Source organism: Gambusia affinis, linkage group LG09 (assembly GCF_019740435.1).
Source record: "Gambusia affinis linkage group LG09, SWU_Gaff_1.0, whole genome shotgun sequence".
NCBI classification, from domain to species: Eukaryota; Metazoa; Chordata; class Actinopteri; order Cyprinodontiformes; family Poeciliidae; genus Gambusia; species Gambusia affinis.
The window spans coordinates 1,124,239-1,150,535 of record NC_057876.1 but is presented as its reverse complement, the minus strand read 5'-3'; the positions used below and the strand labels follow the sequence as shown (position 1 = coordinate 1,150,535).

The 26,297-nt window shown below is 40.5% G+C and overlaps 3 protein-coding genes across 8 annotated transcripts in view; all 3 read right to left on the bottom strand.

The window, feature by feature from the left end:
- elf2a (E74-like factor 2a (ets domain transcription factor)) overlaps window positions 1-5,465 on the bottom strand; it is a 38,296-nt gene extending 32,831 nt beyond the window's left edge. For both annotated transcript variants that reach the window (XM_044127064.1, XM_044127065.1), the window contains exons 1-2: window positions 5,141-5,465; window positions 2,929-3,012 (exon numbers count right to left, since the gene is read on the bottom strand). In XM_044127064.1, the coding sequence (XP_043982999.1) occupies window positions 2,929-3,003 (75 nt within the window). In that variant the 5' untranslated portion in view covers window positions 3,004-3,012; window positions 5,141-5,465. The remainder of the gene's footprint in view (window positions 1-2,928; window positions 3,013-5,140) is intronic.
- Window positions 5,466-7,176: 1,711 nt separating this feature from the next.
- Window positions 7,177-22,543, bottom strand: mgarpa (mitochondria localized glutamic acid rich protein a). Of its 4 annotated transcripts, XM_044126179.1 has the most exons (8): window positions 22,304-22,540; window positions 19,999-20,099; window positions 19,779-19,884; window positions 18,369-18,380; window positions 11,945-12,205; window positions 9,307-10,598; window positions 8,706-8,753; window positions 7,177-8,525 (listed from the first exon to the last, which is right to left on the bottom strand). In XM_044126179.1, exons 1-7 carry the CDS (start codon window positions 22,377-22,379, stop codon window positions 8,718-8,720), a joined length of 1,884 nt encoding a protein of 627 aa, XP_043982114.1. In that variant the 5' UTR covers window positions 22,380-22,540; the 3' UTR covers window positions 7,177-8,525; window positions 8,706-8,717. The 4 variants fall into 4 exon arrangements, with proteins under 4 accessions (XP_043982114.1, XP_043982115.1, XP_043982116.1 ...); XM_044126180.1 differs by lacking the exon at window positions 18,369-18,380 and having other exon boundaries at window positions 22,304-22,543; XM_044126181.1 differs by lacking the exon at window positions 8,706-8,753.
- A 1,128-nt stretch (window positions 22,544-23,671) lies between these two features.
- Window positions 23,672-26,013, bottom strand: ndufc1 (NADH:ubiquinone oxidoreductase subunit C1). 2 transcript variants are annotated; one of them, XM_044126183.1, is made up of 4 exons: window positions 25,854-26,013; window positions 24,958-25,061; window positions 23,894-23,969; window positions 23,672-23,782 (listed from the first exon to the last, which is right to left on the bottom strand). In XM_044126183.1, the coding sequence occupies exons 1-3, from the start codon at window positions 25,996-25,998 to the stop codon at window positions 23,910-23,912; spliced, it is 309 nt and encodes a 102-aa protein (XP_043982118.1). In that variant the 5' UTR covers window positions 25,999-26,013; the 3' UTR covers window positions 23,672-23,782; window positions 23,894-23,909. The 2 variants fall into 2 exon arrangements, with proteins under 2 accessions (XP_043982118.1, XP_043982119.1); XM_044126184.1 differs by having other exon boundaries at window positions 23,898-23,969.
- Between the last annotated feature and the right edge of the window lie 284 nt (window positions 26,014-26,297).

Sequence of the window (26,297 nt, the reverse complement as noted above, 5' to 3'; positions counted from 1 at the left end):
GATCTGCCTTGCGCAGCAAGGCAGATCGTTAAGATAAGACTTTTACCTTAAATAAGCTATTAGCTATTTTACTTACTTATTAGTCATTTTAAATATACTGAATTGAGTAAGTCAATTACAGAAAACATCCTAATGATACCCCACATGCTATTGGCAGCATTTAGGTAAAGATATGTTTGGCCTGCTTTGATCAGAAAAACTAACTGCTTCAAACTATTAGGATTCCATCTCTCCCTGTGTTTTTCATTCTCATGACAGTTGAGCTGCTCTTTAGAACTACAAAGACTGAAGGTTAGAACTACAACATGGTGGAACTGTCAGTTACTACAGAGGAGGACTGAGCTGGCCTTTAGAACTACTTGTGTTTTGAGCATTATAGAACCGATTCAACACAATCACTGTTACACAAGGGATGAGTTTGGCCATTCCAATGAAGCTTAACACAAATTTCAAAATAAAAGCCTTGGCAATTTTTACATCATGTATTTGCTCTTTTTGGCTTTATGTGACTGGTTTATCCAAAGCACTCTTACACATTGTATTAGTGTGGGCATTTATAATGAATTTTTCTGCAAATTTCAAAATAAAAGCCTTAACAGCCACAGGCGGTGCAAAAATATGATTCTGCATTATCTGTTTCTCTCAGGTTAGGGAACTGCCTTGCGCAGCAAGGCAGTTCATTAGCATTAGCCTTTTAGCCTAAATAAGCTATTAGCTATTTTTTGGACTTATTACCCATGTTTAGTATACTTAATGGTGTAAGTCAAGTATAGACAACATGCTAGTGAGCTGATTATCATGCTTAATCGTGCATGTCCATGTTAGTCAACATTCTTGTGATTCTCCACATGGTTCTTTGGAAGTTTTTAAGCTTAGCATTGATGCAAATTCTTAGCATCAGAACGCTGGATCCAATCCGACGGGCACACTTTGGCAGGCCCCAGTTAAATTTCTTCAGGAATTTTCTAGTTTTCTAATTAGAAATGTCATGTTTTCATTAACTGTAAGCAGAAACTCATTATAATTAACAGACATAAAAACTTTCAAACATCCATCCGTGTTTACTTAGTCTACACAATGTGTTTCATATGTGATAAAGTTCCTGAAATGACTGTCCAGTGATATTTTAATGTATTGAATGTGTCCACTCTATGTCCACACTGAGCAGATGAGTCTGAGTGAGAGTCAGCAGCTGGAAGCAGCTCTGACCCCCCTGGCTTTCCGTCGTGGGTCACTGGAAGAAAGACTGACCTGTGCTGAGGCTTTGGAGCTCCATGCAAGGAAAACCAACCCACTGTATTAAAACACAACTTGTATGTCCTCAGAGTATTTTAATTATAGCTGGTTCCCAGAGTTCCACCACACTCAAGATGCATTAACAAGGCAAAGACATTTTAAATAATCTAAATAAATAAATAAACAAAACCACAAACAGAATGAATTATGAAGTAATTCAACAAAAAGGGCTAGTTGACACCAAAGAACCAGACTGAAGACTTTTATCATCCAGTTTTTGGTAGAACGAGGGAAAAGAAAAAAACTTATAAAACAATTATTGATCTTTAGGCCTGTCACCATAACAAATTTTGCTGAGCGATTAATTGTCTCAAAAATTATTGCGCTAAACAATAGTATTGTTTGAAGACCTTTTTACACTGATTTAATGGAAATGACGTAATAATGCATGTGATTTCCTGCCAAAGACAAACACACTTTATTTTCAAAATAACACTTAACAATGGAACTGATCAAATAAACAAAACAACCAAAAATAAAAATAAAAATGGATTTTCAGTCTCCATTAACAAAAAACACACTTGAATAAAAAATAAACAACATAAATAAATACTGCATTCAACCAATAGAGTGCAGATTATAAAGTCTGTTTACCATACTGCCCTTCAGTAATCATTAGATTTAAATAGATAAATATTTAAATCTCTATTTAAATATCTATAAATATCTATCTTCTCTATTTAAATATCTAAATAGAGAAGATGGGATGCAATAGTTCACACTACAGCATTTTTTGCCCCAATTTTTCCCTTACGACTTTCTGTGTTCTCTAAGATTGTCAATTGGTGCAGGTATCTCATCTTCTGGCCGCTCTGATCTAAATCCAGATCTAAAACTGGGAGCTTAACGCAGCCTGTTGAATGTGACAGGTAGCCAATCAGAAAGCCGGATTCTCCTCCTGTTTTCTGAGGGGAAATTACCGAGGGGAATCCCAAACAGCTGACAGGCACAACCCAAAGGCCAACGGACATTGGAGATAATATGTGGAAACAACATTAATGTTTATAAAACATTTTGTACAAAGAATATAGAAATGACGAGGGGAGGAGTTGGAGCAAAATCGCTACGTTGATGAACCCGGTAACTTTTCAGCTGTTCTTTGTTAACGTGACATAAATAGATTATAATGGTTTTCATTCAGCCAGGACGTTACGTTGACACTAGAGACACATGCGTTGCAGATAGATTGTAGTAAAGCATTGATTAATGCCTGGTTTTAAAATGCGTTAACTTTACTTGTAGCCATTATTTTGTGTGCATTGTTGGACAACACGGCACGATCGAACCTATCGAACCGTTATACCTAGGATTTCTGTCGGCTAATCTATGATCTCTCAGGTTTTGAAAATGGGCCGACAATCAACCGACAGCTCTAGGATGGTGTCGTGTGCGCTGGGCATTAAACTGAGGAAATGAGGAAGGGAGGGTCAGTGGAGAGCACCGGAGTTGAACCTTTTTTCATTCAGTGTCATCAACAGAAAGAGAAAAAGGCTGGAAGAGACGATAAAGGCGATAATTAAAATGACCTTGATAGTTTTAATTTATTGTTCGATTAATTGATTTATTGTTTATCGTGACAGGCCTACTGATCTTGTTTTAATTTGTGGATGACAAAGACTAGAAGAGGTTTACCTGCTGAGACTCTTCAACCACAGTGACATACTCCACTATGTTTCCTCCTCCATCTGACACCACCACAGAGTTCATCACTCATTCCTGTTAAAGAGAGAGAAGAGCATGCCAGAGGTCAGGAGGTCAACTCAAGCTGAGGGAAGTGTGCCGTTTGTGTTCTGAATGTGCTTGAACAAGACCAATGTCAAGGGAAAGCCTGGGGCTGATGTGAGACAGTAAGGTTACGGTCAAAGCCAACTACCGCTTCAACAACTACAACTACCATTTCATTATCAACAACTCTCATTTTAAGTCAATAATGTCAAGAAAGTAGGACTGCCAACAACTAACTATTATTTTAGTGATCCACTAATCTAAAAATATTTCTACAAATTTTTTTATTTAATCACTTAAAGTGGTTAAATGAATTTTACGAATACATCAAAAAGCAAAACAATTCAATTCTTTTAAGCAAGAAAAACATTTTTTTTTTAATTTTATTTCTTAAAATTTATTTCCCATCCCACTCCTTTAGTGAAAGCTTGATCATTTGTAGCAAAAAATGTATCTGCAGCTAAAAAGCACTTCAATACACTGTAGTAATAATAATAATAATAACAATAATAACTATTTATAAAGCACTTTCATTCAAAGCAGCTAAGGGTTGCAAGGAAATAAAAGACAAAATACAACAGTGCAGGTTAAAAACAGATAAAACACTAAGAATGCAATAAAACAAGGAAGCAGAGTTTGAAGCAGAAACAAGTGGCTCTTTAACTTTAAAACCATCCAGAGACCCAGACTGCCTGGTGTTTAGAGAAAGGTTGTTCCACTGAAAAGGAGCGTAAAAGGAGAAGATACACTCGCCAACAGCTTTTCTTCACACTTAACACATTTTCAAAAGGCTAGGGCTGATCTCTGATCAAGCAATTAATAACTGGAATGCTATTAAGAGGTGCTTAATTTGAAGGGGGGCGGAGTTTGTTTTGCTTTTTTTTTTTTTTACCAAATTTGAGCCAGGTGAAGGAAAAACTGTCACTAGAGGAGTTCCAGGTAGAACAGATTTATAAAGAATGTTTTTATCTAAATGCAAAATGAATAGATGTTTTTGGAGTTTCAGTCTTCCAAGTGGCCTTTTTAGAATCTGTATACTCCAAATAACAATTAGTTGATTATTAAATTAGTCAACTCAATAAATCAATCTATCTGATTAACCCAACTAATTGTTCAGCCCTATAAGAAAGTACATCCTAAGCTTCATCAGCATCAACTCGTTGCACTACAAGCACACAGGGAGCAGAGTGAGAACTGATCCAGAGGTAAGAAGAAGAAGATTAATATCCAGCCATCACACTTCAAGATCAGGTCAACAAGACTCCTAGCATCACATCTTTCTGTCACTCCGACAGCTACAGACAGATCTTAGAGGACAGTCTGTCTTTGGGTTCTTCTGAACACACCAGCTCAGCCTCCCTGCTGTACCCGATCACTACCATGATCACGATAATCATCCGCTACTGCTGGACATCCTGCGTGAACGGACTCCAAACGGTACCAAAGCAAGAATGTGGTCGTTTGCGCTGGTTGTAGCTACAAGTTAATGTTAAGCACAAAATTACCATTTAATGGTTAGTTTGCACGAATCGAGTACCAGCTGAGCCTCCGTGTCCTCTCAGCCTTACTGTAAACAAGGCAGCGATTCTGTAGCTCCGAGGAAACAGCAAAACAACATTTTAGCTGACTGCCTGTCAAGACAAGCTATGCAAAATTAAAACTGTGACTCATTAAACTTTGAAATCCATCAAACCAGAAGACGTTGATGGGTGAGGAACTCTAGTTAGTTCTCCATCTGCAGCTAGTGTTTACTTTCTGAGCGGGATCTGAGCTCAGTGCGACCCGTCTGTCGCTGCAGTCTCCGCGGCTACAGTTAGCGCCTCTCTGCGCTTAGATACCAAGTCTGTTTACTCACTGCTGTTCAGAAAAGAGCATTCAATTTTTAAAAGCAAGTCAACATTCATTTCTGCAGTAAAACACAAAACTAAGGCACACAAATAGCTTGCTGTGGTTATTCTTATTCAGCTCCAGGGAGCTAGCAACTGGTTAGTTGCTAAAACACTGCTACTCTCGTTTTGAGACATTAATCTTTAAGGCTATTCCAGCAAATACATCAACAACAGCGGGAACCGTGAGCTTTCAGAGTGATGTGCCCGTGTTGTGGGTATTCTTCTCTTACCTTGTTTTGCTTTTGCTTGCGGGAAGTGAGCTCCACTGCTAGCAGCAGCTAGGGCCCAAGTTAGCTTGTTAGCCCACTTGACGGGACCAAAACGCTCCTTTCGCTCGCTTCTGCAGGAGTTTCCAAGGCCTCGTTGCCGCGGAAGTCCCTACGCAGGCACCTATTAATGTTCTGGAGATTGAATGTACAGATCGATATGCCACACAGATTTCAAACTCAGGCTTCTATTTCCGATGGAGTTCTGCTACCCGTTAGCTTTCCGGTGTGCCGCCTCTCTGCTACAAATGATCCAACGGGTCATAGCACAGACCGCCTTGACGTCAGACGAACTGACGCAGAAACAAACGCTCCAGATCTGGGCAGCAGCTCAAGCGCCATCTAGTGGAGTGTGAAGAACAACGCTTTAACTTATGGCAAATCTAAGCGTTTTAGGAAGCTTTTTTGAAAGTAAATTATGATCAATTTGACTGCGAAAATCATTTAGAAAATCCCCAGCTGTAGTTACTGCAGTGAGAGTAATGAGGGGGATTTAAAGGAAAGATGTTAACCCTCAAATTTTAGTCTCTTTTCATTGGCACTCTGGGTCAAGTAGACATACCATTACACAAACAACAACACACACTCAATCATACCCAAGAGTAATTTAGAGTACTCAATCAACCTAATAGTCATTGTTTGGACTGTGGGAAAAAGCTAGAGTATCCATCATTCTTCTTCTTTCTGATGATTAAGATCCAATGTCGTTTGAGCCTGTCCCAAACCAGTCCTGTTTTGTCAACATTAAAAGGGACAGAGGATGTTCACACCTCATTGCTACTACTTCTGTTGTCTTCTATCATGGAGTCATTTCAATTCTATTTGAATATTTCAGAAGACTTCAAAGAAGTCCTGGAGAGATCCTAGAAGGTCTTCCAGTGTTTTAGAAAAAGTAAACACACACTTTAACAAGAGCATCAGTCTTTAGAAGTAAACCACAAAGCACTGATGACAAGTTACAATACTCTGTATCTATTAGCTATCACTGGGGAAAGTAACCACGGAAAAGTACTGCTTTGCAGTAACAAGGTCATGGGCTTGAATCTCAAACTGGGTCTTCCTGCAGAGATTGCAAGTTTCATTAAGCAGAGGGAGGGTTTTGAGTTGGGTGGTTTGGAGCACCAATCATTCTACACAAAGATAAAACACTGAACTGAAGCTGAACATGGTTAGTCACCAAGGGTACAACCTGTGGTCCACTCCAACAGATAGGCTACTGTGGTCCAAATTCTTAAGCACTTCATGTTGGTTCTGATAGAATATAGAATACAGAGGGCATCAGTGTGTAGCCACAGAACAGTCAAGGAATTCATTGTGACCCCTTTCCACTGCCAACAATGGGGATGTGAACATTTACCTGAACCTTAGAAAATTGGAAGTAGATGGACCAATTTTATGCTATGTTTTTGTACCTCACATAGTGTGCCAAGTGTGTCTCTGCATGTCACTATCTGTAGAAGGCATGGCCCACACAATGAACTATTGGAACAAGGTAAGCAGCCAGGGGTGGTGTGATGGTTTGGTCTCATCATCCATGTGGAGTTTACTGACATGTCACCTAATTAAGCTTTGTTGAAGACCGTGTAGAGAAAGTATAACAAAATGACTGTGGCTTTCTTAATCAGGAAAACAAAGACTGCTTTGAGGCAGAAATGAGACTGGAGAGTTGATTTGGTCTACAAATCGACGCTCAGGGCTCAGTTTTAGTCAGTGCCTATGCCACTGGATGGGCAAGAATCTCTAATACATGGAGGTCTCAGCTCGCAACGTATTGGAGCCAGATCCCATCCCACACATTCACGCAACGGATTAAAGAAAAATAATAATTAAAACAATTAGGCAGATGGCATTTTGCTTTGTTTTCTGATATATGTTCAAATGTAATAAAAAACACTGCTTTTTCTTTGTGTAAATCCACCACCCTGAAGTGTGGTGGGTAAATATTAAGATGCAATATATTTAATGGTTCACACTTAAAAAATATTAAGCAATGCAATAAATGAAATTCTATTTTCAAATTCTTTATTTTGAAAAATAAGAGTACATTTTCACAGTATCTGCTATTTAATGGTAACCATCTAGAGTCAAAGAGAGAAATCCAACTGAAAGCATAGAGGGCAGTGTATAATATCCCATTTAAAAACATCTATTCTAACAGTTCAGTTTCAGTGATCCCTGCTGCCCTATGAAAGAAAGAAATTCACAACGAGGAAGAAAAATCTGAAGGAAGGAAAACCACAACAGAGTTGTCAAAGCTCTTCACACTGGAAACCTTCCTTCAGAAATACTGAAACATTGAAAATCACAATCCCTTAACATACTGTTTGTCACTTGTTTGAACATGCTGAAAGCCTTTAGGCTCCACTTAATACAGGGTTAACTCTAGAAAAATAGAAAAACAAGACAGGATAGAAACACAAAGAGTGAAAGAACAGGAGGCTGCTTTATTTCCCAATTTAACTCAGTGATTCAATGATGATTCCAGTATGTGTAAAACAGAGATGATACTGACTATAGTTACAGTTCCCTTACTAGTTTTGTTTTTCAATCTTAATCTGTGGCTATAACATCAGGTACCTGGTGCTGATTATTCTTTATTCATATCATTTCCTTGGAGTGTTTTTAAAAATGACCCCATTACAATTTAATGGGACCATTGTGAAGGTAATGGTTTAAGTGCTATGTTGCAGAGCAAGAAACCTAACACTGATTGGATTGCACAGAGCTCTAAAGGGTTGTTTTAAAATGATGTACATGAGGGAAAACAGTGAGGTAGAAGGTCATACTCATGGATTCACGTGTTTGTTCATAAACATAAAGTACAGTCAGAGTGATTCCACCTGGAACCAGAAGTAGCAGAGAAAAAACCCGAGGCTGGTTTCTACAACGCAGTGCTGGTGGATCTAAACTCTCCTCGCTTTGAGAGCTAATACTATGGTGGCAGGGCAGTGCTTGGAGATGCACGATGTCAACATATTCCACTGGAGTGGTTTTTAAAACTTTAACGTGTAACAATAAAAGCTTTGGGATGTTTGAAAGGCTCAGTTTAGTCAAAAGCTGTAAACAGATTGTAGTTCACGGAGGAGACAGGAAATGTTCCTAACAACACAACAAAAACCATATGCCCAAAACAATCTGACAAGAATGCAACAGTTATTCATGTGACAGTTCACAGTAATGGGCTATGTGGGCTCAATAAAGCAGCTGGTGATCTAAACACTGTACCATGACAGTAATGTGTAACCAGTTACTCCCTTTGTATTTCAGAGCTGAAGGATGAAGTATAGGAGAAAGGCACATCCTCCATCTTCTAGTGGAGGACTGAAAATCATCATTTAGGAGTGCTTTACTGCAACAAATAAAAGCAACATGTTAGTTTTGTACAGATGATAAAAACTCCAAAACCTTCCTCTAAGTCTACATCCCTAGAGTGGAAAGTACACACATACAGGAGGAATCTACATTTTACTTGGAAGCACAGTGTTCATAACCTAATCTAAAATAATCCAGATAATTAAAGGCTCAATACCTTTGTTGGATACTACTGCATTTGAATCCTAAGAAGACGTCGCCTACCCTGAACAGCAAAGTTTAAAGAGCTATGTTAATTCTTTTCCAGACCACACTACATGTTGTAAGAAAAAAAATGTAGTAACCCTTTTAATAGTTTAAGGACTACTTAAAAGTAAATTATTAAACGTTTTCTTGTGGATATGCACAGAGCAGAGTTTTAGAAGATGATATTCATTTCAGGTAATTTGATCATTTTTGGCTAACTAGCAGGTCCATTGGTAGGTACAGTAACTTTTATATATACCGGTAGTATTTATATATAAAAGTTAATCTCCCTAAACTTAAGTCTCTCTTCATCTGTTTATCTTATAATAGCACCAAAAAAAACAGTTTTTTCTTAAACACCAATGAAACCAGCGTTCTTGGCTGACGTATTTGATGAAAAGGATTATGAAATCAGACTTTCCAGTATCTGACCTGCCGCTGACCACTGGTTAGAGAAGTTTAGAAAAAATTAGTAAATTTTAATCTCTTGCCAAAGGAGTAATGCATTGCCATTTACTAGTTATAATACTTGCTACTTAAAGCTACTTAAAATTTTACGAACAAATTGTTACCTCAGAGGCAGGGGTACTGTCATCTTCTGGAGCTGGGATGATTCTACCGATCATAGGGCCAACTCCTAGGACCTTGGGTCTTTTCTCTTCTTTGGGTGTTCCTTCCAGGACAACAACAATGTATTCTTTGCTAGAATCTATTAGTGCTGGAGTCTCCTGTATGACTGGAGCAACCTCTGTGGGTGCAGAGGCCTCCTCGACAACCGGTGAAACCTCTGCTCGTGTCAAAGTCTCCTCAACAACTGGCACAACCTCTACAAGTACAGGGCCCTCATCAATAACTGGAGCAACTTCTATGGCTACAGGGGCCTCCTCAACAACTGCCTCAACATCTGCTTGTTTTGAAGTCTCCTCAACAACTGGCACAACCTCTGCTGGTATCAAAGTCTTCTCGACAACTGCTGTAATCTTTATTGGTGCAGGGGCCTCCTCAACAACCGGTGCAACTTCTACGGGTACAGGGGCTTCCTCAACAACTGCTGAAACCTCTATGGGTACAGGGGCCTCCTCAACAACTGCTGAAACATCTATGGGTACAGGGACCTCCTCAACAACTGCTGAAACCTCTATGGGTACAGGGGCCTCCTCAACAACTGCTGAAACCTCTATGGGTACAGGGACCTCCTCAACAACTGCTGAAACCTCTATAGGTACAGGGGCCTCCTCAACAACTGCTGAAACCTCTATGGGTACAGGGACCTCCTCAACAACTGCTGAAACCTCTATAGGTACAGGGGCCTCCTCAACAACTGCTGAAACCTCTATGGGTACAGGGACGTCCTCAACAACTGGTGCAACCTCTGCTGTTGTCAAAGTCTCCTCAACAACTGCTGCAACCTCTGCTGTTGTCAAAGTCTCCTCAACAACTGCTGCAACCTCAATGGTTGTAGGGGCCTCCACTGCTGAAACCTCTATGGGTACAGGGACATCCTCAACTGGTGCAACCTCTCCTGGTGTAGGGAGCACCTCAGCAACTGGTGCAACTTCTGCAAAGGCTGCTGATTCTTCTACTGACACTACCTCTAGTGGTGTAGGAGACTCCGTGGCTGGTGCTACATCTACAGTTCCAGAAACCTTTCCATCTTTCTCTGATGTAACAGTCTCCTCACTAACTGCTACAGCTTTGACTGAAGTATCTCCATCTGATGTCAAGACCTCTGTAACAGTAGGGGTCACTTTTTCAACAGGTGTTTCCACTTCTGTTGGTAGCGGTTCTTGATCGTTGGATGCCAAGTCATCTTTTCCTTCGGCTTTCTTCAGTAACTCTAATGCAGAAGCAGCTGCTAGTGGCACTGCAACACAAAATCCAACCATCTAAACATCACAATTACTCAAGTTGTATTTTCTCCACAATTAGCACACAAGTTGAGGTGATAAAGCAATTTACAGAACATCTGCTTAAGTCTTCCAATGACTCATGATTATGAAGTGGATAGCATTAACAGTGTTAACTGTGAAAAAGGGGATTTGTTTAGCAAAAATTAGATATGGGTTCAATCAAATGGGTTCAGGTTCAAAGACAAACATCATGCAATGTATGCAAACATTTGGTCTCAAGTGTAAATACTGGATAGTGCCAGTTCATTTGTTTATCTTATAATTGCACCAAAAAAAGCATAAATGTAGATTAGAAAAGTATCCGACAAATCAAAGACGGCAGTAAATATTTTAGTTTAACATAAAGCTTTATTGTAGGACCTCATGAAATATCTGTTCACAGTGCTCATTGTCCAGTTATAAGCAAAATAAAAATATGATCACATATGATTTGAATTTGTTTGTAAACTATTAAAATGAATGATTCACAGCATTTCTGACACTAACATTTTTCTAGACAATCTGACATGACAGTTATTACAGAGTTGGAACATAGTTTTGCATTTAGACACCCACACATGTATCACAGTAGGAGATAAACATACATCCATGTACTCTGTGTGATACTTAGAACAGCAGGGCAACATTACAGATGCTTAAAGCAAAGAAAAACAGAGTTTGGTCAAATCAGAAAATAGCATTAAAGGTTTTAGAACAAAATGGTACCATTAATATTACAGTGTCTACTCTGGCTTAACATTTTGTTGTTGGTTTATACTGTTTGAACTTTGGGCTCATATACCTGATGAGGGTTAACGTGAATGAAAAAGGTTTGTATTTGTTGAGTGATCACATTTATTTCACCCATAACTGCAAATGAGCATTGATTGAGAGCTCACAGCCACATGGGGAGGTGCAGATATACTTCAGTTGATAGTTTCTGATGGTGCAAGGCCAGGTAAGAACCTGAACAAAATGAAGACACACAACCATCTACTTGACACACCCCGCAGATTTCAAGTTACTTTTAGCAGCCTCTGCCCGTTCAAACCCGCTCCAATAAATAAAAAAGCAAATATACACTTTCAGGACAACAAGAGAGAATGTGCAGTAAGAGGTGAGGCCAGACACCTGGGGAGAAACAGCTAGCCTTTAGAGGTTCTAGAGACTGGGACAGGTCTTATTGCTCTCTGTGATGTTACATGACTACTGATGTAGTCTTTGCAGTAATCCAGATATAATCAGGTGTGTGTGGTGGTGTGTACGTCTCCCTGCAGTTAATGTGTGTGGCATCAGGTTTCCTCAGATTAAGAGCTCGTACCATCGCTTTGCGTCTCCTCTGCGTCGACAGCAGAAGGTTCGGCCACAGCCTGGGCAGCCTCTTCCACTGCCTCAGCCACTTTGGCTACTTCCTCTGCAGCTGTCTCCACTTCCTGTGCCACCTGGGCGACTGCCTCGGCGGCCTCTGAAACCGCCTCGGCGGCCTCTGCGACCACCTCAGCTGCTTCCTCCACTATGGTTTCTGTCTCATCAGCAGCAAAAGTAGCAGCAGCTTCCTCTTCCCCAGCGTCAGCTTCTCCGTCTGCAACGCACAGAAATATGCACACTGGCTTACTAGAGGAACTCTCCTAATGTTACACAGAGAATCTTTCAGATTAATAAATTAGATCAGAATATACAGGATTGGATCTGAATTTTACTGTAAGATCATGTCGAAGTGATTGGTTTGTATCAATTTGGGCCAAACTGAATTTGCTGTTGATCATTCCGGTTTCAGTCCAAGAGATTTATTATATCTGGATCTTTAGATCTCTGTATATTACTGCTTAATGTATATAATGGATTACTGTAAAGAACATTACACATTGTCATAATTTTGCTCATTGTAGAGCAACACAATTAAGCATTATCCATTTCATCAACTGCCTTGTTGCTGAAATTGTTTTTTACTACAATGTGCCTATGTCGTTTGATTTCAGGTTCAAACTCTTAAAGTTGGGGGCCAGAGGGCAATTTGTGAAAAATGACTTGTCATTGTTCAGGTATAATTACTTATAGTTTACATTTCAGTACAGATTTTTAACAGCGCCCTCTAGAGTCACAATGTTGTCCATGCCTAAAACAGATCTTGATACTGAATGGATTAAACACATCCACATTTCTGTATTATCACTTATTAATGATGATTCAAATCATGCCATCTTGCTGCTAGCATGTTTTCCACTTGCTCTTGGTGTTTAACAGCCTGCAGAGGTTACAACCACTGCTTCAACCTACACTTTAGTTAATAAAAAATACAACTTTCCTGCAATAAACAAAAACAATTGATGAAGGTTAAAAATATTACATCTTTCACCCATGTTTGACTGTCCAACCAAATTACTAGCAACCAAAATAGGCTTAGTTTTTGTTAATGTATCCCAACACATCCTTCATTCTAATTTGCCCATCTTGTCAGTATAAAGCCATTTTTCCTTTTTAACATATTCTTAAAATTTACACAGATCAGCCATTTTGATTTCTGACAGGTGAAGCACAAAAAAAATATCATTGCAATGGGACCCAGAAGTGAATGGGATTTACAATGCAACAAGCAAATTTTTGATATGACTGTGCAGGACAACATTTTAGTCCTTAAGATTTACTGTCCTGCAGGTTATAGATGGAGCCCTGCTCCAACACACCTGAATCAGATGATTTAATTTCCTCTTCAGTATGCCATCAACTTTGGCAAAAGCCTGGTAAAGAGCCATTAATTTGATTCAGGTGTGTTGGAACAGGGATTCATTCCAATCTTGCAGAGTAGCAAATCCTGAGGTCAGGGGATTGAGCCCCCTGGGGTAGGAAGTAGGAACAAGTTGAAGAATCTCAGCAACTTTCACCAGGCCCAAAACATGAGTAGACAGACTCTTCACATCTGTGAACAACTAAATGCTGTTCAAGTTACAGAAACTAGTGAACTGGCAACAAATTGTGAACAATTAAAGTTCACTGATAGGTGTACGGAGTCTATACTGGGCTGTGCTGGTTGTGCTCCTAAATGACCCTTCAACCTTCAACGATCAAAAGAGTTCTTGCCTCTGCAGCTCCAGCTTGTTGTCAAAGCAAAAGGGGAAGGGTGTCACAGGATGGAAACCTTGACACCCTAAGGGTGTCTAAAGGGTAAAACCCAGTTTGATGGATCTACAATATTCAGGAATAACATTATGACAATCTGCCCAATGGCCTGTTGGTCCCTTTTTTGCAACCTAATTAGCCCAGACATGTTGAGGCATTCACTCCCTGTCTTTAACTTCTGGTACCATTATAGGCACTTCTCCACTGGATTGACTTTAACCAGCTCTGTCCCAGTCTGATTCACCTCTATCACCAGATCCTGCACGACTCTTTGCCATTTTTCATATAGTCCAAGCCGCTCAAAGTCAAGGATTACGAGCAAGTAGGCCTGTCACGATAGCAAATTTTGCTGAACGATTGTCTCAAAAAGCTATTGCGATAGACGATAGTATTGTTTGAAGACCTTTTTACACTGATTTAATGGAAATGACGTAATAATGCATGCGATTTCCTGCCAAAGATAGATACACTTTATTTTAAAAAGAACACCCAACACTGGAACTGATAAACAAAATAAACAAAACAACCAAAAATAAAAATAAAATTGATTCTCAGTCTCCAATAACAAAAATGTACTTGAATAAAAACAAAATAACATAAAACCAAAGTGTAAATAAATACTGCATTCAACCAAAAGAGTGCAGATTATGAAGTCTGTTTACTATATTGCCTTTCAGTAATCATTAGATTTAAATAGAGAAGATGGGCACATCGACTACCTGATGCAATAGTTCACACTACACGTTAGTTCACACCTACATTTTCCCCTTATGACAATCTTAGACTTTGATCGTTCTAAGATTGTCTCTTGTGATCATCCTGTAGTGTGTGGTGTGTTACGCTAGATCGTTGTGGCCCCTCTGATCTAAATCAGGGGTTTTCCTTATTGGGAGCTTAACGCAGCCTGTTGAATGTGACAGGTAGCCAATCAGAAAACCGGATTCTGCTCCGCGCTTTCTGAGGGGAAATTACAGAGGGGAATCCCAAACAGCTGACACGGCACAACCCGAAGTCCAGCAGATATTGGAGATGATATGTGGAAACAACATTAATGTTTATAAAACATTTTGTACAAAGAATATAGAAATGACGAGGGGAGGAGTTGGAGCAAAATCGCTACGTTGATGAACCCGGTAACTTTTCAGCTGTTCTTTGTTAACGTGACATAAATAGATTATAATGGTTTTCATTCAGTCAGGATGTTACGTTGACACTAGAGACACATGCGTTGCAGATAGATTGTAGTAAAGCATTGATTAATGCCTGGTTTTAAAACTAGTTAGCTGGACTTGTAGCCATTATGTTGTGCCCACTGTTGGACATCACACGGCACATCGAACCCGATCGATCCATTATACCTAGGATTTCTGTCGGCTAATGTGTGGTCTCAGATTTTGAAAATGGGCCGACAATCGACTGTCAGCACTAAGATGGTGTCGTGTGCGCTGGACATTACACTAAGGAAATGAGGAAGGGAGGGTCAGTGGAGAACACCGGAGTTGAGCCTTTTTTCATTTAGCGTCATCCACAGAAAGAGAAAAAGGCTGGAAGAGACGATAACGGCGATAATTAAAATGACGTAGATAGTTTTAATTTATCGTACGATTAATCGATTTCTTGTTTATCGCGACGGGCCTACGAGCAAGCAATTTGATTGACAGCATTCCCTGACTGGACCAGGATTTACAACATGTCAATCAAACAACATTGAACCTCACAGTGGAGTGGCAGACATGCAGACTGATGCCAAAGAGCTGCTCAGTCTGGAGTGGCGCAATTATGAGTTTAATCTTGAGCGGTGCAGGAGCACACGCACCCACTTATGGCGCAAACCACATCATGGAAGAGTTGACCACAGTATACCCGTCCACACTGACGCCCACAATAGTAGGGAACAGACCACAATGAAGGCGCTTCAAACCGGGGTAGAACAAAACCAGACATTAACCAGATGGAGAGAGACTTGACAATGGAGAAATTAATTTTGCAAGGCTATTTTAGATCCTGCAAGTTGCAAGATGAGGACGCCATAGTTTAGACTTGTTTATCCATGGTTTCTCAGCTGGATTAGGACCTGCTAGCATATAGAGGGCAAGTCAACACTTTAAACTTGTCCAGAACCATCTGTGCTTTGCAATAGGATGCATTACTCTGATGATGAAGCCACAGTCATAGGCCTGCTGCTATGATCCTGTCACCAGTTCACTAGTATCCCTTCCTTGGCTGAGTACTGACCACTGAGTACTGAGAACACCCCAGAGGAGTCAAACACTTCTGCTTTGAGGACAATCCCACCCACTAACAGGTTCCATAATGAAGAGATCAGTGTCAATAATGTTATAGAGTTGTAGGGATTACCTTCCCCTGGTCTTGAATTATTATTTATTGATGACATTTAAAGGTCTGCCTCATCTTCAAAAAATTACCAAGGTAAGCAGATAAAGACATGCACAGAATAAACTGCATGCAAACTCAAAGACAGGAAGGAGGACGACCAAGGCAGAGGGAGAGGAGGGGTAAAGAAGGAGGAGCAGGCAGGGAGTGGGGTTAAGTGCAGGATAAAAAGGGTCAAGTGGAAAGTTGGTTCTTACCATCAAATTAACAAGTTAGGGTTATCTGGAACTGTGAAAGCACGTCTGACAGTGAGACATAGACACTGAGACAGGCCAGGTAGGTTGTGCGTCTTTAATCTGTAACTGAGGAATCCTTCCATTGCTTCACATTAAATCACAAAGTACACAAAACTGTTGGGCACAGCAGGCTTATTCCTTCAGTGAGGACAGTGTGTGAGAACAGCTGTGGGTCTGTTGACTAACAAAGGAAAGGCTTGAACATTTCAGTCTGTTGGCTTGTTGTTCTATGTAGTCATTTTAATAGAAGTCATAAATGAAACAGGCAGAGCTCTGAGGAACAGGGACACTGAACCCTACAGCAGTGTATGCAAAGTGTGTTTGTCTGAATGGCCTTCAATAGCATTTGGTACAACAATGGTCTAGAGTCCCACAACCACAGAGGTTAACAATAGCACAGTCCAGAAAAATCTCTCAAAGTCCTTCAGTTAGATCCATTAGAGACTGTTCCGAAGTTCTCTATGGGAGAGGAGGAAAAGAGGAGGAGGAGGAGGAGGAAGAGGAGAAGGGGTTTCACATCCAGTTCTAGGACGAATATCCAAGCGGCCACAGAGGACCTTAGCTTTAAGCATTATGCTGAAAGAGTAGAGACACAAAGTGTTAGAGAGTTTGGAGGAAATTCTGGTTTTTAAAGAACTACATTCACACATCTTCTCTGTCTAAGTTCATCCAGTCTAGCTGTGGGAATGCAGGTGGAACATGAACAAGGCCTGCTAGGATTGATGATGTCACACAGGGAAGTGAGAACCTGGCCGTCTTACATAGAGAAAACAGAGGGAAGTGGGTGGAACAGAAGGGAGGAGTGTATTAGTGCATCAATAAAGCTTGGATTAAGACCGTGTTTGTTAGAAGGTCAGCTTTTGGCTTAGTTTGTGACAGGGGTGGGCACTCCTGGTCCTGGAGGGCCGGTGTCCTGCAACTCTTAGAGTCTCTGTGGTCAAAACACACCTGATTCCAACAGCTGAATCACCTTCCAAGTGCAGTCAGGTTCTCCAGAGTCCTGCTAATGACCTCATTATTTGACTCAGGTGTGTTGAAGTAGAGATACATCTAAATGTTGCAGGAGACCGGCCCTGCAGGACCAGGAGTGCCCAGGTCATACACTGACATCATGCTAGCCCCTGATTTCTGTACAATCAAGTTTCTTTCCTCTTTTCTACACTCACCGAAACAAAAGGGACCTTTTTGGGATAGAGATTTGGTTTATTACTAAACACACAGTCATGATAAAAACTGGTGTACAACCTCTAAATTCTAAGAATTTTCAAATCAGGACCAAACATTTTTGTTTCCTCAGTCAAAAAAAATTAAAAAATGTTGTTCCAGGTTGACCTGATCAGCTCAGTAGTTAATCATGATGATATGATCCTGATCACTTCAGCTCCTATGAGGCGCTGAAGTGAATATACATTTGAGAAGAACGGTGAGGCACAACTGATACAGTAGTAACAGGTTTGAAAATGTATGTCCAGCATAGAAATATCAACCCAGTCTGACCTCAGAGCAGGCTAACCCTTTGTATCTGTAACTTCAGGTAACAAAAAAGCTGAGCCTGGTGTTCTGCAGTTGAGGCCTGTTGAGGCTCATCCAGACCATTTCATTACCGTCAGAGTCATCTTTTCTCTCACTGAGACAGAGAGCAGACAAGAGGCTGACTGAGAGAGCAGCTGCAGGAATCTGCAGGAATTTAGGCATCCAGCCTGTTCAAGCAGATATTCTGAGCTCAAACAACCCAATTACAGTAAAACTACTAAGATATAATGTTTCCTACTTATTTCAGCACTTAGAAACATAACTGTATTATAAAGGAGACTCATGCTCTGCTTTCAGTGTGGACTTCCTCTTCTGTGGAGGAACCAGATGGATCAGTGGGATTATTTGTGCTGACAGCAGGTTGGTAAAACCAGTTATTTGGTTAAAGTGTGTGCAGCATGTTTACACCCAAGCTCATGTTTCATTCAAGCCATGTGTGAGTTCTCAGGCAGGGACACTACTCACCTTCATCTTGGCCTGCAAACAAACAAAACAAACAGGAAGTTAGAGTTTCGTATGCATCACCATACGCCGACACATTAACACAACTCAGACCTGCTCAATACATCGTGGATTTATCTCCTGTCATGCTTTAATTTATGTCTAGTACAACAACTGATGCTATCAGCCAGAATTTCCACTTGGGTCCATCTAATCTGGTCCATCTACAGCAGCAGACATGGGCTGCTGAAAGTCAGTCAACTGAATATGTAAACAGTCCCAATCAGGGCTGCTGTAGGCAGTGAAGGAGGTTTGTCATGATCCAAGATGAACTAAATGAGGCACATGGTGAAAAACAGAAAGACGTGCATCCATAATGCTGCAGTCTGGATTTCCTAACAAATACCTTCACAGATCTGCATGTGGATCAGTGGTAAGGAACAGTGGATGGGAGCATCACTACATCAGAACCTATTCAGCAAATGTGTTGCCATCTTCCATTTACCGCATTAACTCTTTCAAGAAAGACAAAAACCACCTGAAGTAAGGGTTAAAACTTTTTTGCAAAACTGAGGAAGTTATTTCAAAATTTGTCATTTCCATCAAACTTTTCTAATGTGATGCTTCAAAATCCCCATAAAGCCCACTGAAGGAAACATGACTAGTAAAGTAACTCTGTGTGGATCAGCTGGTGGTCGTTCCCAGTCAGCTGCGTCTAAACGTTGGTTTGATGTTGACAGTCCTGCTCTTTCTGAAATTCAACATTGCTCCTCTATTAACCCTTTAACGTTTTTACCAGCTTTGCACTGACAATTTGCTTGTATAATAAACTCAGGTCAACCTGAGTTTAGAGCTGAATAGGAAAACAGCTGATTCAACTGGCGAACACCAGTTCCACCAGGTGTTTGCTAACTGCTCCTGGCTAGTCTGAAGGAACTGAATGGGAAAGTTGTGGTCTCTGTGAGACAGAAGCTTGGAGACTGCAGCTCCACACAGGAGCTGCATCTCAAAGGTGGGGATAGGTTTTGCACAGTTAATGGTTGCCATGGAGATTAAAGAATTTCTCAAACATGCATGGAAGGACCAAATCCACACTTCATGTATGTTTTTGATGAGGGAATAACACATCATGATATAAATCTCACAAAAGGTTAATTTTACATGATACTGCCCCTTCAAACATTAAGATCCCAGTTACGCTGCAGCTTTGTCTCCTGGCTGCACGGAGTGAACTCCGTTTCTAAGTGTATATTGCCTGATCACACTGATTCTGATTCTCTCACTGAATGAAACACATAACACACATTTCTATACACATCTTAAATTATGTGGTACAAAAGTAATCCGGTTAAAATGTTACTACTGTTGTTTTAAGTGGATCCAAAAGCAAGTAAATTCCTCATGAGGAGCTGAAGATGGGGGGGAAGGACTTGCCTTTAGGTGGCCAAGGTTTAGGTGTCCATTCAGTCTTGGGTCTGGATCTGATTTCATTGATGCGGTCATTAAACCGTTCGTGATCTGAGGTCACAGTCTTATATCCCTATTAGAAAAAAGAAAAAGACAACATCTGTGAGATACAGTTAGAGATCACATCTCTGTTCATGACGTTAACTCAACTGTCTGACAAACCTCTGGTAGAAAGCAGATAACTTACATATGACAGAGCGCCGACCAGAGCTCCACCACACAGCACCGTGTACAGGATGTTCTGCCCAGAGCCTCCAGGGACTGACGACATGGGCCGCCGCTGCACACCTGCACCGGAATTCATGGACACGTTAGATAATTCACCAAGTTTGGTTCATTTTGATCCCAAAATGCTGCATCACCACTCCCCCCCTCCCACCCAGCCATGAGTCAGGCTCTTGCCGACTGGTGGCTGCAGAGCTCAGCAGGGCAGGAATAATGTGTGGACGAGTGCTAAGCTGCAGTTCTGTTAATGTGAAACGGATTTAAAGGGCTCAACTAACTCTGATACACCAAGAGAAAGGATCGTTTCCCATTGTCTTGTGAAGAAATAGCAAGACATGGCTGTCCAGAAGCTTCACCTTCACCATTTCATTCCCTGATGGAATTACTGAGGCATCTCAGTTTCCCAAAACTGACCTAGAAATCAGCATTTATTGGCAGAACTCTACCAAAGAGGAGGCAGCTGTGACTGAGGAAATGCTGAACAACAAGTTAAACAATCAGAATGTTTAATTATCTTCAAAATAGAATTGGTTTTTATATATAGATATTATTTTTCATTTGGACTCTTGGTTTTGTGTCCTGGATAGCAAGCAACTATTTATCCAAAGAGAGAATTAATACTTTTTAAAATATGATTCAATGTAAGTACTGGTGACAGTTCAGTGATATAATTCACATTGTTTTATGTGACTGGTAGCCTAAAGAAGCATATTACAACTGGTTATGTTTTTTGAGATTATTATCTGTGTTCACTGGGCAATGGTTGCTGTACAATATAGTCACAGTTATACAGTTACATAAAAATAAGCAATAGATAATTATTTTGTCATAATTTGGACAAAACATGTCCAAAGTACAAAAGAAAACTGACCGAGGATCAGTGGAAGATAAGCATGAAGGAGTTCAGGTTTGTGTTAACCCTTTTCACATCACAGTATGTGCGTATTGTGCAAAATATACACAAATGAGGCCCAGATAAAGAGCTCCATGTTCTATGCCCCACAGAACATGGAGACAGTGATTCACGCTGTCAAATCATTAACCAGCTGCTGCAGTAGAGACCAAGGTCTGAGGAACCTGGTCCTGTCCAGTGTTAAGGGTATTAACCTGTTCACTTATCCGGAGCTAATCCTACATGCTGGCAAATGACCTCCCAAACCTGTTATTTATACACTCTAATCGGCTCAGGTCTACAAAAGTAGGAGGACATGGGGAGAACATTTCCAAACACTGTAGGGGATGCAGGTCAGAAAATCATTGGATTGGCCTGTTATGCCCTCCTCTATTTAAGTGAGAGGACATTGGAGAAAGGAGCTAAAGAAATTACAGCCTAGGGGTCAATTTGAGTTTCACCAATTAATATTTCCAACATAAAACGTCTCTAGTTGCCATGTTTTTAAGTGCTGTCATTTTCTGTCTAATTCTATGTTGTAGTGTTTGGAAAATGACAGAAAATGTGGATATGTCTAGAAGGACCCGTCACCCTAAATAGTTTTGAACCCAGGGAGTGGGTTAGAGAGACGCTTCCTGAAATACGTCACGTACACACGCAAACTCTGATGGCGGTATTTTTGGCTGGTTGTAAGTCATAATGAACCATTTAAAGCAGAGCTGATGTCACACGCTGACCTTCCTTCCTCTAGCAGCGCGAGCTGCACTGCTTCGACTCGTGCCTCCTTACTCTCTCTCTACATTTGTTCACTGTCACACGCGCACGCCACGTGACTGACTGACAGCGGCAACCATGTTTCCACGTTTGCCCAAACATTCATGAAGGTCATTTTTTAAGAGACTGCGCACTGAACGCGCAGTCCGTCAGTGACGCTCGGCAGAGGTCACTATGGTTCCCATACAGGCCATGCTAGCTGCTAGTCCGACAAGAACATCTGGTAAAAGGACGTTAAAACATCGACTTTGTGCTGCTCCGTGAAACATGGCCACGCTCTAACGTTGTAGTATTAATTACAAACAGTGCAAATGATCAATATTGTCTTGTCACATGGGGAAACACTTAAATGTTCAGTCAACATTCCACAACGGAGTCAAATTATTCTAAAAACTACAGAGCGACAATTTAACATAAACCAAAATTCCATTCTGACAGTCATGCAACATCCTGAGTCATTGCTTTTTACCCAGGTATTGACATTCGCGTGAGCACAGTGTGTCCTATCACGTCTGTTACGACAGAAAGCAGACATTACATCACAAACACACACTGTGGAGAGAAGACAGACATCCAGAGCAGAGCTGCTCCGTAAACTCACCGTCCAGGGGCAGCCTGTAGGCCGCTCTCCGAGCCAGAGGCCCACACCTCTGCCAGGCCGCTCTGCAGGAAAACATCGCTGCAGCTTCAGTAAGTGCTGAGTGGAAGAGAAGCACGGCGTGGTGTAGTCTCAAAAACGTGCAGGGAGGCGGAGACCAGACCTGCCCACTGTGGTGCGCTGTAGAGACAAGTGGATAGAGTACAAGTGAGAAACTGCAGCAGGAATGTATGACGGGCGAGTAATGACAGAGGACAGTGGAGATATATGAGGGATGCTTCCGAACCTGGAGCGCTGTATTCAATTGCTTTTATTAATAAAAAAAAATCTAATATAAGTAGATAGAGGAATTCCCACAAACACCATTATGGTTGCCTGGGGTGGCGATGACCTTTTACAGTGGTCACTAGCTGAAGCTTGACCCAGTCCATCACTGAACAATATAAGCTTTCTCCATTGTCAGGTCTCACTCTAGCTGGTTAATGTCCGTCTCCATTGATAGTGTGGCCCTCACTGTTTTGGCCCCCGAGTAAGGGCAGGAGAAGAAGAAATGAAACTGGAAATAAAGAAGAAATATACTTCTGAAAAGGAATTTAACTATCTGTGTATCTTTCATGCTCTACAGAAACATGTTCTCTGAATACTGATGACATCAAATCTCTCCACACTATAATTCTTCAATCTTGTAGAAGATTGTAAATCTTCTACAATCTGCCTCCATACTGTCTGTTGAATCTGAAGCTCTGTTACCTCACACTGGCACTAATCACCCCCTACAGTCATAGAGCCTAGATGCATCCACACCTGTTCTAGGACACCCAGAGGCAGCAGTGGAGATCATTTATTTGTCATGCTTTAAAGCTCATGTTGAAGTAGTTGAAGTCAAAGCGAACACTTGAATTTTGTTTTCATTTTGGATGACAGTTTCATACATGAAATGTAAACAATCACTGTCAACAAGGAAATTCAAACACTTGCAGGGTGTTCATGTTTTACGCTATAAGAACCACAAACCACATTTTAGATCAATCCAACTCAAAGTCACACAACTGTAAATACAAGTTACACGTGGTTTTCAAAATCTGAAAAGTGTGAAGTGCATTTGAATTCATCCCCATTGAGTCAATACTTTGTTGATCCACCTTTGCTCTCCACTCTCATTTCAAGTAACTGTGAGATGAATTCATGATGTCAGATAAAGTCTTCGTTCAGATAAAAGCTCCCAGCATGCATCATCACAAACATGACTGCATCCTTTAACACAGGACAGTAATAAGAGTGTAAAGTTGATGAATAGAAATATAACAGTGAATACAGGCATAATGTTCTATTATCAGTCAAAGCCTTCTTAATTAATCAGGACTCCACAGATCACACATGACATTTATTTATCTTATTTCATTGTATTTTACAGAGTTCAGGTTGGGGGGGGTTACATGGAGCAGAAGCAGATGTGTCCAACAGAGAGCATCCAAACGCTTCCTGTAAGAAGAGAAACAACACATCATGTTCCTTTCACTGCATCCAGAGGTCCTCACACTGATATAAAGTCAAACGGCAGCATTGACACCATGTCATTGACACCATGCTCACCTGCCTTCTGTGGAGATCACTGAAGGCCTTTTTTCACTTCATACTCATGAACATCTGTGCTGTGTTGTTTGAAGAGCTGTGGGTGAAAGACACAAAGTCATTCACTGAGAAACAAACACTTAACAGGTTCCTTCATCTTCAGAGATTCCTCCCTACATATAACTTTTTTTGCAGTACCAGTATGTTGGAAGTAACTATTTTTAAAAACACATTAACATCCATGAAGTTGTAAGATTTGTGATGAAGTCCAGTGGGGGTGCACCAATAGCAGTCTTCTGACCAATTACCACTCTTTAGACAGCCTGACCCAACGATTATAAATTTTGCAGATAATTTTTTTTTTTTTTTATCTGAAAAGTCTCTAAATATAGCAACAATGTTGTCACGTTAGCAACAGTGGGGCAACTGCTGCTAACCACATAGATGCAGATGTGACCTGGTGGGCAGGTCTGTCAAGGCTCCCACTTACAGTGAGTACGGAAAGTATTCAGAACCCTTTCAATTTTTCACTCTTGGTTTGGTTGAAGCCATTTGCTAAAATCAAAAGACATTATTCACATTATTTATCACGAATGTACACTCAGCATCCAATCTTGATAGAAAATAACAGAAATGTAGACATATTTGCAAATTTATTAAAAAAGAAAAACTGAAATATCATATGGTCATAAGTATTCAAACACAGACACACCTGTCTATATAAGATCTCAAAGCTCACAGTCCAGGTCAGAGCAAATGAGACTCATGAGGTAGAAGGAACTGACCCAGGAGCTCAGAGACAGAACTGTGGCAAGGCACAGATCTGACCATGGTTCCAAAAGAATGTCTGCAGCAAAGGCCTGAAATTCTCTGATTGCAGAGAGAGATGAGATCAGTTTCACATCTAAGTATCGGCCAATCACGCATCTCCTAAAATTAAAGAAATCAGAGCTGATTTATAGGTGCACCCCTACATTTTACTATGTGTACATCACTTTATGACCTGTCTCATTCTCATCTACGGTCACCATCATGTAGCTGCCATGCCAGCTTTTGTCTCTTAGTGCACAAACATCGGTGCTCACCAGGCCCCAGATAAAAGCTGATGTTCCAAACGCAAGACCCACTTGCAGCCAGTTGGGGTTGGCTGTGTCCCTCTTGGAGCTGGTGAAGGCTGATCTGGATCCAGCTGAAATATACACATACACACACACATACTGCTTTTAATGAACAATAAACACTACCATGAAACAGGAAGATAGCACAGGAAAAACATTTTGGGGACAAGGAAAGCAAGACATCTGTAAAATAAGTGTAAACATAGAAGCAACCTGAATGGGGGGGTTGGTTTGACCTTTGTTTTGACCACTATTAAAAATACAGCATTTAAAATGTTAGTAAAAATAGACTGGACAAATGATAAATCAGAGTAGAACCAAATCAGTTCTGAACAATGTAAAGGAGATCAGTGCATACTGTAATAAAATGATCTGTTGATGCCAGGTAATTTATTTTAAGAAGATTTAAACTTAAATTGTGTATGTTTATAGAGGTGCAATCAAATGTGGATGTACGTCCCATCTCTAAATCAGTTCAGAAAATACAATCAGAATTCAACTAAAGTCTAGTTAATGAACCATAACCTAATTCATTAATAACGCAATACATCCTGATCAGTAGATTCTGTAGGTAGTAAATCTGTCTCTAAGCCAGCAGACATGACAGCATATGAAATGAAAGGGAAGCTGTGATAGGATTGAAACAATGCTATGTTCTAGAGGTTAAACTAACTGCAATAAATGCATCACGGTTACCACTAAATTCTCATCTTTGCAGTGAGAAAAGAAGTCACAGGTGAGAAAACGACGCGCTAATGCTAAGCTAAGCTAAGGTCAGGCTGGAAAACAACCTCGGTGTTTTAATTAGGAATAACCACATTAAACTTCAGTCATTTTTAAATACCACTCTGTACCTAACTCACCCCTGTTAATGAGAACAGCTCGGGATAACAAGCGGCTGAACGTCATTTTAGCCCTGACAGCTGCCTCGGTTCTGCGTCTAATACCGACTGCTTGAGACTGACTGTCGACTGCACTGGATTTCAAAGCCTGGAAGGCCTGACTCATAGAGCGCCGAAAACTCGAACAAGCTAGCTAAGAGCTTAATGGACATTTGAAATATCTTGTTTGGTATTGCTGACATTAAAAAAGCAGGAAAATAAAATATTTACTGCGGTATCAAATATTTTACCGAGGTTGCTATTTGTTTTTTGTTTTTTTAAGTAACTTTCTTTCAAGTTATTTGAAAAAAACAAAGAACAGTAAGCACTTGAACATACAAGAAACAATACAAAGTGGCGACAATTTTTTTACCCTCTTAGGACTGTGCATAATTTATAATATAATTTGGCATTTGGAGCTTCTGA